General features: G+C 48.4%; 4 protein-coding genes across 4 annotated transcripts; 3 read left to right on the top strand and 1 right to left on the bottom strand.

Annotated features, from left to right (window-relative positions):
• Positions 1-408: 408 nt before the first annotated feature.
• Positions 409-1,470, top strand: L3040_001495 (uncharacterized protein; the record flags this gene model as incomplete). The annotated part of the gene is made up of 5 exons (XM_066156768.1): positions 409-465; positions 515-665; positions 738-815; positions 868-1,380; positions 1,439-1,470. The coding sequence occupies 5 exons, from the start codon at positions 409-411 to the stop codon at positions 1,468-1,470; spliced, it is 831 nt and encodes a 276-aa protein (XP_066012786.1).
• Positions 1,471-4,919: 3,449 nt separating this feature from the next.
• L3040_001494 (uncharacterized protein) lies at positions 4,920-5,634 on the top strand (the record flags this gene model as incomplete). The annotated part of the gene is made up of 5 exons (XM_007291027.2): positions 4,920-5,030; positions 5,180-5,242; positions 5,323-5,485; positions 5,548-5,569; positions 5,622-5,634. 5 exons carry the CDS (start codon positions 4,920-4,922, stop codon positions 5,632-5,634), a joined length of 372 nt encoding a protein of 123 aa, XP_007291089.2.
• Positions 5,635-5,895: 261 nt separating this feature from the next.
• On the bottom strand, positions 5,896-6,836 carry L3040_001493 (uncharacterized protein; the record flags this gene model as incomplete). Its single annotated transcript, XM_007291028.2, has 3 exons — positions 5,896-6,258; positions 6,307-6,510; positions 6,558-6,836. The coding sequence occupies 3 exons, from the start codon at positions 6,834-6,836 to the stop codon at positions 5,896-5,898; spliced, it is 846 nt and encodes a 281-aa protein (XP_007291090.2).
• A 543-nt stretch (positions 6,837-7,379) lies between these two features.
• Positions 7,380-9,487, top strand: L3040_001492 (uncharacterized protein; the record flags this gene model as incomplete). The annotated part of the gene is made up of 4 exons (XM_066156767.1): positions 7,380-7,503; positions 7,724-7,940; positions 7,988-9,348; positions 9,402-9,487. The coding sequence occupies 4 exons, from the start codon at positions 7,380-7,382 to the stop codon at positions 9,485-9,487; spliced, it is 1,788 nt and encodes a 595-aa protein (XP_066012785.1).
• Between the last annotated feature and the right edge of the window lie 2,779 nt (positions 9,488-12,266).

Here is a 12,266-nt window from a genome sequence, read left to right as displayed (position 1 = left end):
CCTATGGAAGAAAAATCACGAAAAAAATTGATCGTATCGCTTGAAATTGACCGTACCGCTGAAGAGTACTAGGAGCCGCAACCCTTGCCTCCGACTTGTACTCCAAACAAGGGTACGATTATGGCTCAGTGTAATACACAATATGTCTAGATGCTCATACTTAACTTATATCAATGATGCCGCTGGCTCCTTACAAGAGCCGCAAGCCGACCCTCATGATTTCTCTCCATTGAAGTGTCGTCCCTCGGCTGCCCCGCAATCTTGGCTACGAAGAGGAACCGCGGCTGATGGCAGAGTATAATTGAATTTCACCTGTATGTGTCTAGAAGTTCATTCCGTATACACGTTTCGTGATCTTCAAAAGAACAATATTGATCTCCTTGTATCTTCCTTCCTCAGCCCTCAAATATGACCAGGTACAACGACATTATTCTTGAGATCGAGGGTCAGATTGGCATAATCAAAGTACACCTATGTTTCGTCGGGCATCTACTCTGGCTAATGGCGCTTGTAGCTCAATCGCCCGAAAAGCCTGAACGCGTTCGGTGGCGAGCTCCAGGAGGAAGTCGTCTGCGCAATTAGAGAGCTGAACGAGCATCCCGACACCGTGTTTACAGTGCTCACTGGAGAAGGCAGGTTCTTCTCAGCTGGTGCTGACGTCCGATGTAAGCCTTCTTTGCCTCCATCCACACCTATGCACTCTTGTCAGAAAGAACAGCGACTGATATCGCGATTAGCCACGGGTCTAGAGTCCGAGAACGTCTACGAAAATGATGGGCAAAAGAAACTTGCCTTTGTCACAAGGTTCGCTCCAGGCACGTTTTCTCGGTCCCATGCCGAGCTTTCTGGACTGACTTCGGTGATCAGCAATCGAAATGCTTCGGTCCATCATTGACCACAAGAAGGTTTTTGTCTTGGCTCTCAACGGGCCGGCAGTAGGAGGTGGGTCGGCCTGGTTCACTGGATCCTCCGATCTCGTGTTCGCCTCTTCATCTTGCTACTTGCAATGCAACTTCAGTGCGCTGGGTCTGGTGCCCGAGAACGGCTCCGCAATCAACTTTGCGCAAAGTATGGGGGTCCATCGCGCCAACGAGTTCTTCATGCTGGGTCGCAAACTCACTGCCCAGGAACTCGAGCAGTGGGGTATCGTCAACCGGGTATTTGACAACGAGGGCTTTGTCGATAGTGTCAAAGCCTATCTGCAAGAGCAGTTGAAGAACAATGACGGGAAGAGCATGATGGAGATGAAGAGGCTCCAAAATGCGCCGTTGAGGGATGGGAGGATGGTCGCAGTTCTCAATGCCGTTGATGCGCTTGCTGAGAGGTTTGTCGAGAACGCACCGATGGAAAGGTTTGCGATCAAGAAAAAAGAGCTGGAAGGTAGGTCTCCTGTGCCTCCAGATTGTTGCCGGCATGCGAGGATGCTAATCCTGCGCAGCAAAATCAAAGGGGAGGACTTCCAAAATCTGATACAGCTGTGAGACTTGAGTGCTGTGCTGTGTACGCGGGAGAATGGTTGGAGGCGAGAAGTAGATTTCTTCCTTCTATTTTCTAAGAGACTACCCATCTGTTGATGAACGATTTAAAGAGCCCAATAGTTACGCTTTCAACCCAGGGCTGAATACACCGAATCCCAGAGACCCCGTCTTCCTGCTCATCCAAGCCCACCCCTCTTTCCTTTCGCACCTACTCTCTCTCGCCGTATATATTGGCCGAGTGCTCCTGCTCCTGCTCCTCTCTTGACGACAAAAATGGAAGGGACGCCTCACCTCATCATCGCACCATAGGTATCTCCAGAGACTAGCACCAAATGACGAGCAGATCTCTATTGGTGCCAACTATATGGGAAGCTTCCACGAAGTGAAGGTTTTGCTCGCCGTCTTCATCGCGGGAGCATATTAGTTATGGCAAAGACAAGGCGCAGACGATAGTGGACGCCACGATGATGAAATCTCAACTCTCATATTTTCACTTCCAAGTCATCGATACACGGTATGGTATATAGGTCAATGGTATTAGGTTATGTATTAAGTGCATTGCGCTACGCTAGAATGACCGACCCATCTCTGTCTCACCAAAGCCCAGACCGTGAAAATTGCTTCCGGATCCATTCTCGAGGCAGCAGCACCCGGTCTAGGAGTCTGTCTCACTACCTACCGACGAACTCAGTATCGCAAACACGAAAGAACAATCAGAGCGCCGTTCTCCCCAGACCAGATCCAAGTGTTTCTCCTTTCCACTTTGCATCGATATCAAACCTAGGTACGTACCCACGCTTCACTCGCTCTGCCTCCCCAACTAGCGAAAGCAGCAAAAGGCGCCATCCATCAGGTGCGGTCGCCATCTCAGACACCGCCGACACCGCGTCAGGCTGGAGTAGGAGTGGCGCGTGAGCTCATCGCACTCTTCTGGCCAGCCGTTGATGGCGCGGCAGTGGTTGCACTTGCGCGTTCTCGTCTCCCCGTGACCGCACCGGAACCAGGTGGTCGTTTTGCGGCACATGCTGCTGCTTTGTAGTTGGTTTGTTGGCTTGGCTGTTGGAAGGATGTGCTGGTGGATTGTGGAAATCGACGCGAAATCAGGGGAAGAAGGGGCATAGACATAGACATATTTTTCTACCTGTACCATTAGAAGAAGCCTGTTTAGCCAGTCGAGTACCCCGGCCGGCTGTTGTTCTCGAGGTGAGAGGTGAGAGAACAGAGGTGAATGAATGGCATTGTTTTTTTTTTTTCCTTTCTTCTTTTTTTTTTTTGCAAGACAAGAAGAGAAGCGCATTGTTTGAAAAGTCTTTGTTCCAGGAGGCACCTGCTCGCTTCGCCTTCCCTTCGAGGCGACAGCAAAACCAAACCCAAACCCGAAAAAAAGGGGTGGAGGGAAAAAATGTAGAAAGAAAAAAAAAAGTGAAAATTTTTGGCAAAAAATGCCAAAACTTTGGTAGAGCCCTTGCGTTTGTGCGATGCAAGAGGGCTACCTAGAAAACCACCGACTCGAGGGAAGGAGTTTTTTCGAGCCACTTTCCTCAGCGGGAGAGCGGCTCAAGCTAACGTCTGCTGGGCATTACCCAGCTACACCAAGCGAGCAAGCTGCTTTGGTGCGGCGAAGAGCGAACCGGAATATTCACATATGTAGTCGAAAATATTTTTTCAGAGGGGGCGTGACTAGCTGGGTCGGGGGAAGAAAAAGACGTCAGAGAATGGAGCGGTCGTCGGAACTACCTAGTCTAATTTTTCTTTGGGGAACGACCGAGTTCTGTATTGTCCGGACAACGAGTACGTACTACGAGCGCTACCACAGCACAGGCGTGTGTATCCGTTTGCTCTAGATTTACGTTGATCTTTTGCCGGGGTATCTTTTCCGTCCTTTTAGTCATTTCTTGGTTCACTACGATCCCATTCAGGAACTCTGCTCACCACGGTCTCAGTACCTTTAGCATAAATCTACGTTCCATTCGCTGGACGCATACTCTTTATCATTCAAGTGCCTAAATACGAACCCAAATACGACCCCGGACATGAAGCCAATAATTAACAGACTAGCAAAAGCCCACCTGATAACAGGGACCGAAGACAAAACCACAGCATGCTGAATGGCAGACATGCAGTTATCAATCAACACAAGGTCTAGCATGCTATTTAGGACTCGAGCGTAGACAATTGCGGAGGCGGTGACATCGGTGAGAATTCTGCAGAGGGCGGTATTACTTATGGTGGTTTGTGTATACGATGGAGAGACCTGAGTAGATGGCCCGGTTTGTGTAGGATTAAGCCAGCGTGAAGCCATCACATGCGATGAGGCAAGAGGAAGTAAACGATACACGGGAGCAGATATTATGCCGAGAAACCGATCAACCTTGTGATGCAAGTACAAGACAGGGACTCTCCATCGAAACCTCCGATATTGAAAGAGAGGCAGAGTGTCGTGCATTCGGCTCTGCCTGGATGAGAGTATATGTGGTGGGTTTGCGGCGACTCGAATTAGCGACGTGATTTTTTTTGGCATTAGACAAAGCCCAGGATGTTTAGGCAGTTCTTGACTTGGGCTGGTGAGACCAACTACCAACAACTCGAGCCAACTTGATTTCAGAGATTCTATGGTCTTGGTAAAGCATGTCATGGTGGCGGAAGAGGCACAGCATACCGGTACTCGTAGGCCAGGCGGGGTCCCTGATTCAAGCAGGAACGCAACTTGCGGCTTTTTGATAGTAGCCCTTCGTTTCAGCGTACAAACACTATCACTGCTGTATGGAATTGAGTCTTGCTCAAGATCAAACAATGGCAGCGGGGAAATAGAAGTACCGATAGAGCCCAGGCCGACACACCTACCTTTGTTTTTAGGAAAGCGAGCGTCAAGGCCGTAGAGTAGAAGAGCCCTCCGATGCGCAGAACAAGTAACGAGTAATTCATATTGGAAAAATTTCAATGAATAATGAGAGCCGAGGAAATGTCTTTTGCAAAAGCAGGCTCTGAAAATCTGGACACTTTTGAAACAGGTACTGGCTTCTAGAAATTCATCTTTCCCCGAATTAGACAAGCATTGATTTCCTCGCTGGAATCTACGATGAAGGATCGTCAAGCATCAGCTATCCAGCCCGTCGATGAAGACCCGATTAAGTAGGAAAATCAGTGTCTGGCACACCACCCAACCTAATCGTAGACGGGTCAACAATCAAACGGCTGAAATAATAAACGAGACTGCTCAAAATCAAGAAACCAAACAGGAGCATAGCGGAGGAAAGCCAAAGGAGTTCAAGAATGTCTAAAGAATTGATGTCTAAATAAACCTCCACCCCCTCCAAAAATAAATCTTGGCACCACTTCCCGTCTAAAGTCTCCTCCAACAAACGCGTCTCACCGAGCCTCAACCCCGCGACAGCCCCCATCTCCAAATAAACAAATAAAAAAAAAGGAACGAAAAAAAAAATGTCCACCAGCACCAACCGGCCACCAGGCGCCTCCTCCACCAGCGCACAGCAGCCCTCCAAGACTCTCTTTGAGCAGCAGCGCGAAATTCTCCTGCAGGAAATTGGCGTGGTGCGTTTCCATTTCCCCCTCCCCATCTTCCCTTGTCCCTTATCTCCCCTCCATCAGAGTATTTATCCTACCCGTTGAAAAATTGGGGGAAGCGACGTGTTATTAACGAAAAAAAAACCCCCCTAACCTCTTTTTTCTTGCGATGGTAGAGTTTCGAACATGTACTGGCGAACATCAACAAGTTGAATCGCTCGCTGGAGGGGGTCATTGCTGTGAGTTTCTGTGATCAGATATCCGAGTGGTGCGGGGGAAGGGGGTGGAAGGAGAGCTGATAGTGAGTGCGTGTGTGTAGGTAGGCAATGAGTTCGGCTCCGTCGAGGCGCTGTGGTCGCAGTTTGAGAATGTGATGGCGAAAGATCCTGACGCCGAGCCGGAAGGACAGGATGGGGTTGAGAGAGAGGAGGGAATTGGAGATGGAGAGGATGAGACGGCGACGAGTGAAGGGAGGGGGGACGGTAAATGATGTATATGGGATTCGGGGATGGGAGGGCGTTTGCAGATTACTGTCTATACCCAGCACCGGCACAGCACACAGCGAGGTAAATGGTGGTGGTATGGGAGCATGTTTGACTGATTCTTATTTCTACAAAGGAAAAGTTCATGATACATAAGAAACCGATAACCCCAGTCTCTTTGTGCATTGTCCGGCACAGACAGATCCCCATCACCAAAGAAGGCGCAGCCACGAAAACTTGCTAGAAGAAAACTCAATGTTCTGAGAAGAAGAATGGCAGCAATGCTCTCCGGCCAGGAACCATCTGTTCTTCGCAGATCCTCTCAGCCCAATCCTTGCATTGCTTCGCCTCATGTTGTGCTGTCAGTCATAGTCGTATTAAAAATCGTATCAAAATCGTTGCGAAGGTGCCTAGAGGAATCGGCAGTTCCGCTTCTTCTTCCTCATGCCGCCCATCTGTTGGCTGAACCTTCCTCCTCCTCCACCACCACCGTAACCCGTCTGCGATTGAATTTGGTTGCTCTTGTCGTTGGCGACCACCGTATTAATGGCCTCTGCGAAGATCTCCTCCACTCCGGTCATCTCCTTACTACTGCACTCCATATACTGCGCGCCCATCTTGCGGGCTACGTTCATTCCTTGTTCATGGGTGACGGGAGTCAGTCCTTGGGTCTTGAGGAGGTCGATACAGGTGCGCTTTGATCGGAGATCTGATTTGAGGCCGACGAGGACGAGGGGAGTGTAGGGGCAGAAATGCAGGACCTCAGGGTACCACTAAGATGTGTAAATATCAAATGTTCGCCGGCGGGGAATGTGTCTTACCTTGTCCATGACATTGTCCAAGGAGTTCGGGCAGTCAATGGCGAAGCAGACAAATAGTAAATCGGTTTCAGGGTATGAGAGAGGGCGGAGACGATCGTACTCTTCTTGTCCGGCGGTATCCCACAGCGCGAGTTCGAGAGTCTTGCCGCTGGCTTGATGGGTTGGGTATGTGATGTAGTTCTCGAAGACCGTTGGTACGTATTTCTGTACCGATCAGCCCTGCTCTTGATGTTTTAAGAAACTGCACCTACCTCTGGGAAGTAGCCCTGGCTGTAACTGATCAGAAGACATGTCTTTCCGCACCCACCATCTCCCACAACAACAATCTTCTTCGAGTATGATGGGCCCTCAGTGATATGAGTGGCCGCCGACTCTCTGCCTGTAGAATTGCTCATCATTGTGCTGACGGTTCCCTCGCTGGATCTGGCGCTTTGGTCATGTCGTGAGGCCTTCCTTCTCGGGGCGTCGTGCTGCTCTGACATGTCGGATAGGCGATTGTTGTGGTGACCTTGCTGGTACTGCGACGACATGCTGACTTGGATTCGAGGCTCGGTAACGATCCAGCGATAGCGGAACGTGTGAGGTGCGTGGTGTATGTTGAGGTATGCGGCACTGATTCTAGTAATGCCCGATAGTATGCAGTTCGTAAGGTGAGGTGTCTCGTCTTTGGAATGGAATCTGGGTATCGGTTTCTACTTTCGAGATTTGAGATTTGAGATCAGATTCAAGAAGTAGCGTAAACAGCATTTTGGCCCGGCAACCGGACTTGAGAAAGTATGCCTCAGATTCCAGACCACAAAAGACGCGGGCGACGGAGCTAACTTCTTCCGCTCCGTGGAACTCAGATCGGCCGAGGTGACCTTGCAAAGCTTATCGAGTTCCGAGTCGACGTCCGAATATACATAGAGAGAGAAACCGCCAACGCAGACACCCATATCACGCTCCTTTATACCTAACCTAACCTGATCCAATTCAACCCATTGGGCCCCCCACTCCTCGCCTACAGACCTTCCCGGGGCCGACTTCGCGAAGATATACTCACTCCATACCCAAATCTACATGCATCACCGACCATGTCCTCGACTCCGAACCGCTCCAGCGGTCTAGAGCTCGATAACTTCCCAAATTCTCTACCATCTATCGCAGTGGTTGCGCCAGGAGACGCGGTCGATGCCGGTTTACGAAGTCTAGATCATTGTATGTGCGCGGGAGCTTCAGTTGTTATGCGCTTATTGCCTTCTGTGGGAGATATCGTCGTCCTAGTCAGGCCATAGAGGTCCAGAAACGGCTTATGTATTGGTGTCGCATTTGCCCAAATCTTCTTTCTTCTACCTTCTTCTGAAGTCCACTTGTGCCTTTCTTCTTCTCTTCAGTGGCAGATGAACATATACAAAGTCACCTCGCTTACTCTTCGCAGACAAGCGCAGGCTTCCACCATGGCGGTACAACTTGCGAAAGAGCATACTGCCCTACATCCGCTGGGAGACGCCGTACCTGGCGTGGATGCAAGATAAGATGCGGTCCCCAGCCCTCGACACGTACTTTGCTATTACCGCAAACCTGGGCACGCATACATTTTTTATGGTGTTCCTCCCTATCCTATTCTGGTGTGGACATACGTCAGTGGGAAGAGGGCAAGGCTACCTCCAAACCAGTTGAACGGTACAACTGACGAACATAGGATGGTTCATATTCTTGCATCTGGGGTGTTCTTCACCGGATTCCTCAAAGACATGCTCTCGCTACCACGTCCATTGTCCCCGCCTCTTCACCGGATCACCATGTCTGGATCTGCTGCGTTGGAGTACGGCTTCCCATCTACTCATTCCGCAAATGCTGTTTCTGTGGCTGTCTACTGCCTCTTCACCATATACTCGCCCGACAGTCAGCTAAGCCCTTCGACGAAGGTCATAGTGGAGGTACTCAGCTATACCTATGCGATCTCGATTGTCTTGGGCCGGCTATACTGTGGCATGCATGGGTTTATCGATGTGATCGTGGGTAGTATCATGGGAGCTGGAATTTCCGCCGTGGAGTGTCTATACGGTGCCAGAATCGACAAATTTCTGCATAGTAGCTCCTGGGTAGCACCAGCAATAGTCGCTCTTGCAATCATCTGCCTCATCCGAATCCATCCCGAGCCAGCTGACGACTGTCCATGCTTCGACGATAGCGTCTCTTTTGCGGGTGTCATGGTAGGGATTGAATACGGCGGGTGGCACTACGCAACCGGAGACTGGGCATGGAATGTTCCGGTCCCAGCAACGGTGCCATTCAGCCTTGAACATATGGGATGGTTTACCGTGGTCGTCCGACTGTTGGTCGGGATCCTGGTCATTTTCGCATGGAAGGAATTGATGAAACCTACACTCCTCAAGTTTCTCCCCTATCTCTTCCGCATCATTGAGAAGTACGGATTCATCCTTCCTCGCAAGTTCTTTATGCCTGCATCCGAATACGGCAAGATCCCCTCTCGCCTGAAGGTCGACAATGTCATGCCGTCCGTATCCGATCTTTCTGGTCTTCTCACCTCGATTCGTCATCCCGGACGAGGCCGTGCTGTCTCTGTTGGTCCCCAATCGGCTGCCGATGCCTACGAGACTTTGGCGTACCGCGAAAAGAGACGGAGAGACAGCTTAACCCATACCAGCGAGGCCGCGTCGGCAACCCAAACGCCCCGCTCTCCTCCTCCGCAGACGAACCTCACAAATGACTATTTTGGACGAGCTGCTCATGTTGATCGGGACGGCGCCGTCTCTCACGTCTCTGGGAATGCATCTTCACTTGGTATCAATTCTCCGGGCAATTTGCCGACGCCCGCTCAGTCCCGAGTCGGCTCATACGAGCAGATGATGGGACAAGGCCAAGTCTTGCTCACCCCCGCAACGCCACCTGTAGCAGAGGAGAAGCCAGATGACGATGATGCCAACATCTCTGTTGGGCCGCATACCGAGCTGGAAGAGAAGGAGATGTTTTCACGACTCGAAATGCCTCGTGTGAGGTACGACGTTGAGGTTGTTACGAAATTGGTGGTTTACGCGGGTAAAGCTTCTCTCTATCCCCACCGCCCTCAAATACCAGACTAATTTGATCAGGCATTGGATGGTTGGCCGTCGAAGCCAACCCTATTATTTTCGAGATTATCGGGCTGGGAATGGGCGACATCCGTCCGTTCCAATAGATTTGCTGAGGTTTTTTGGGTGGGTGTTCAAGGGCTCAGGCCTAGTTCACTATTCTTTGTTGCATACACCCCGGCGTTGGGTTTTCACGAGCTGCACGGCATTCTGGATATGACTGCATGGCGTTCTGGTCCGAGGGGTCATGACGGTGTCTATATTTAGGGCGGCATTTGTACAGAGGCTGCTGCATTCAGATTGACGACATTGGAGGCAATGGACATTCTTGCTTTCTTTCTTCCCTTCATGATACCACGGTACAGGCCTAAGTATTACCCCTCGAGGGTACGTTCTCGCTGTTTTAATAAGCTTTTATTTTACCAGGCTGTATACCACCCGTCCGCCGCGATTACGTCTAAAGAACGCTATCTTATAGTTCTAATTAAAGCAACAAATTTATCTTTATCGATCGAGTGTTACGCTTCTTGAATAGCTATTCTTAATCGAAGATAGCTTTAATAAACATTAAGATATCTTTCTTGAATATAATCTTTTATCCATAACCAAACCGTCTCAATTGAATCAAGATCGAGCGATAAAGCTGGTTACCTTATCGGCTCGATATTATAAGCTTTTAAAACAGCTAATGTAAATCGAGCAATATGTCTTTTAGCGTTTTCTTACTGAAACTCTAATTCGAGATGATCGTAAAAAATCTATATCGACGATAAGTATAATAATCTTTGAATAAGTTCCGAAATTGATCGGTTTCCACTCTTTTTCTTAAAACAAACCTTTCTACTCGACCGAGTTTTCCGCAAATTCCTTTTTAAAACATCCATTCCATTTTTCGTTGATCTCGACGAACTGCTACGGCTGGAAAGAAGTAGTATTGTGGTACTACCTAATCGTACGCTAGGTAATAAGAAAGACGAAGAGAGGAAGTACTACGTCGCAGGCGTAAGTATTACCCCTCGAGGGTACGAAACAATGGTTTTTACCAAGGGAAATCGGAGAAGCGTCCCATTAGATCGGAGATATAATAAAAGCGTATCGAATAGGTTTAGTTCTTAATTGATAAGTACTATTTTAATGCTGCTTTTTCTTACCTTTCTTTTCAGTTTCATTAGTAAAATCTTGACTATCGATAATGGAATCTTTTAAGGCTTTCGAAGCTCTTAAAGCTCTTAATCTTATTCGAGACGACCGATTAGGTACGTACTACGTCGCAGGCGTAAGTATTACCCCTCGAGGGTAAGGAAAACAGGGGGTTTAAAGTGGAAACCAAACTTTTAAGGCACCCTCGAGGGGTAATACTTAGGCCTGTACCGTGGTATTTACACGTTATACCCACGGTACAGGCCTAAGTATTACCCCTCGAGGGTGCTTCAAAAGTTTAGTTTCCACTTTAAACCCCCTGGTTTCCCTACCTTCGAAGGGTAATACTTACGCCTGCGACGTGGTATAACGATGCTAGTTTTTTATTATTTCAAATCGTTTTTCAAATTAAATTCACTCTCGATCAAGCAAGATATACTTGACGAGGTCAAATACGTAATAACACTTTAAAAACGTTTTAGACGACCTGTTACACTCGATACATCAACGAAAAGCCGAATGGTCGATTAGGGTTTTAAGTCATTAATTAATCGAGAAACGCCTTGGAATCAGATTCTCGCTTTGATGAATCTAAATTGTAAAGAAAAGGCTATTCGAATAGCTGTAGCTAAAAATAGTTTTGCTCGCCGAATTCAGCAAAGACAACCTCCTGTAACTTTCGACCACGCTACCGATAGATTAACGTGGGCCCTCGAGCACGTTGATCACCGGTAGACCGACGATTTAATAGGATAAAGTATTGTTTATTGACAAGACGTGGGCTCAGCCGAGAAAACATCGGAAAGTCTACCGGTACGTTACTCGTCGAGCTAACGAACGCGAGCACCTTGACTGCGTAGTTCGTGTTACGGTCCTGACAGGCCTTGGCGTAGTTGAGGGATTGGTTAGGGGATTAGTGATTAGTCAGCGGCCCCAGTCCTATCCAGGACTAGACCCACGCTAGCGGCCGGCCCGGGTACAAGACCTTTCCGTCCTCCTGTATTCTAATACGTAGTAGTACGTACTACGTACTACGTATTTTCCACTTTAAACCTCCTGGTTACCCTACCCTCAAGAGGCAATACGGTAAAGGATAACACGGTAAAGGATAACTTCATATACAGTACTACGGTACAGGCCTAAGTACTACTATTACCTATCGAGTATTACGTACTACATACTACGTATAACCGTGCGGTAATGAAGGAAGCTATCGGCAACCGGTTACTTTTGGTCTCAAGCTCTATATTATAGTAACGGATGCGTTACTCCGAACACCAACTTTTATACTTTCGATACTTGCTTGACTTTTTTGACTTGATTGTACTACGTACTACTACTACTACGTACTACGTTGCAGGCGTAAGTATTACCCCATGAGGATAGGGAAACCAGGGGGCTTAAAGTGGAAACTAAACTTTTAAGGCACCCTCGAGGGGTAATACGTACAGTAATTACTACTACTAGTACGTAGTACTACGTATTTAGGCCTGTACCGTGGTAACGAATTAGCTTTCAAATGCTTGACGATGATTCTCGAAACTTGATTTCCTTCTATAAAAAAACCATTTTTGTTTCGAATTGTTTCACGGCTTGCCTTGCAAAAGTTACTGTATTGCTCGTACTTTTTATATTAGCGATAGAAAGTATTGTATCCATACCGAGATTGCCGGGCCACCTCGCACTCATGAGTATATAAGACAAGCAGCTGTTCCTCTTCCTCACTCTCCTTATACACTTCTTTCA

This window comes from Drepanopeziza brunnea, assembly GCF_022702325.1.
Source record: "Drepanopeziza brunnea f. sp. 'multigermtubi' strain 214-2 chromosome Unknown ctg2, whole genome shotgun sequence".
NCBI classification, from domain to species: domain Eukaryota; kingdom Fungi; phylum Ascomycota; class Leotiomycetes; order Helotiales; family Drepanopezizaceae; genus Drepanopeziza; species Drepanopeziza brunnea.
The sequence above is the reverse complement of the archived record's forward strand: the minus strand, read 5'-3'. Positions and strand labels throughout refer to the sequence as shown.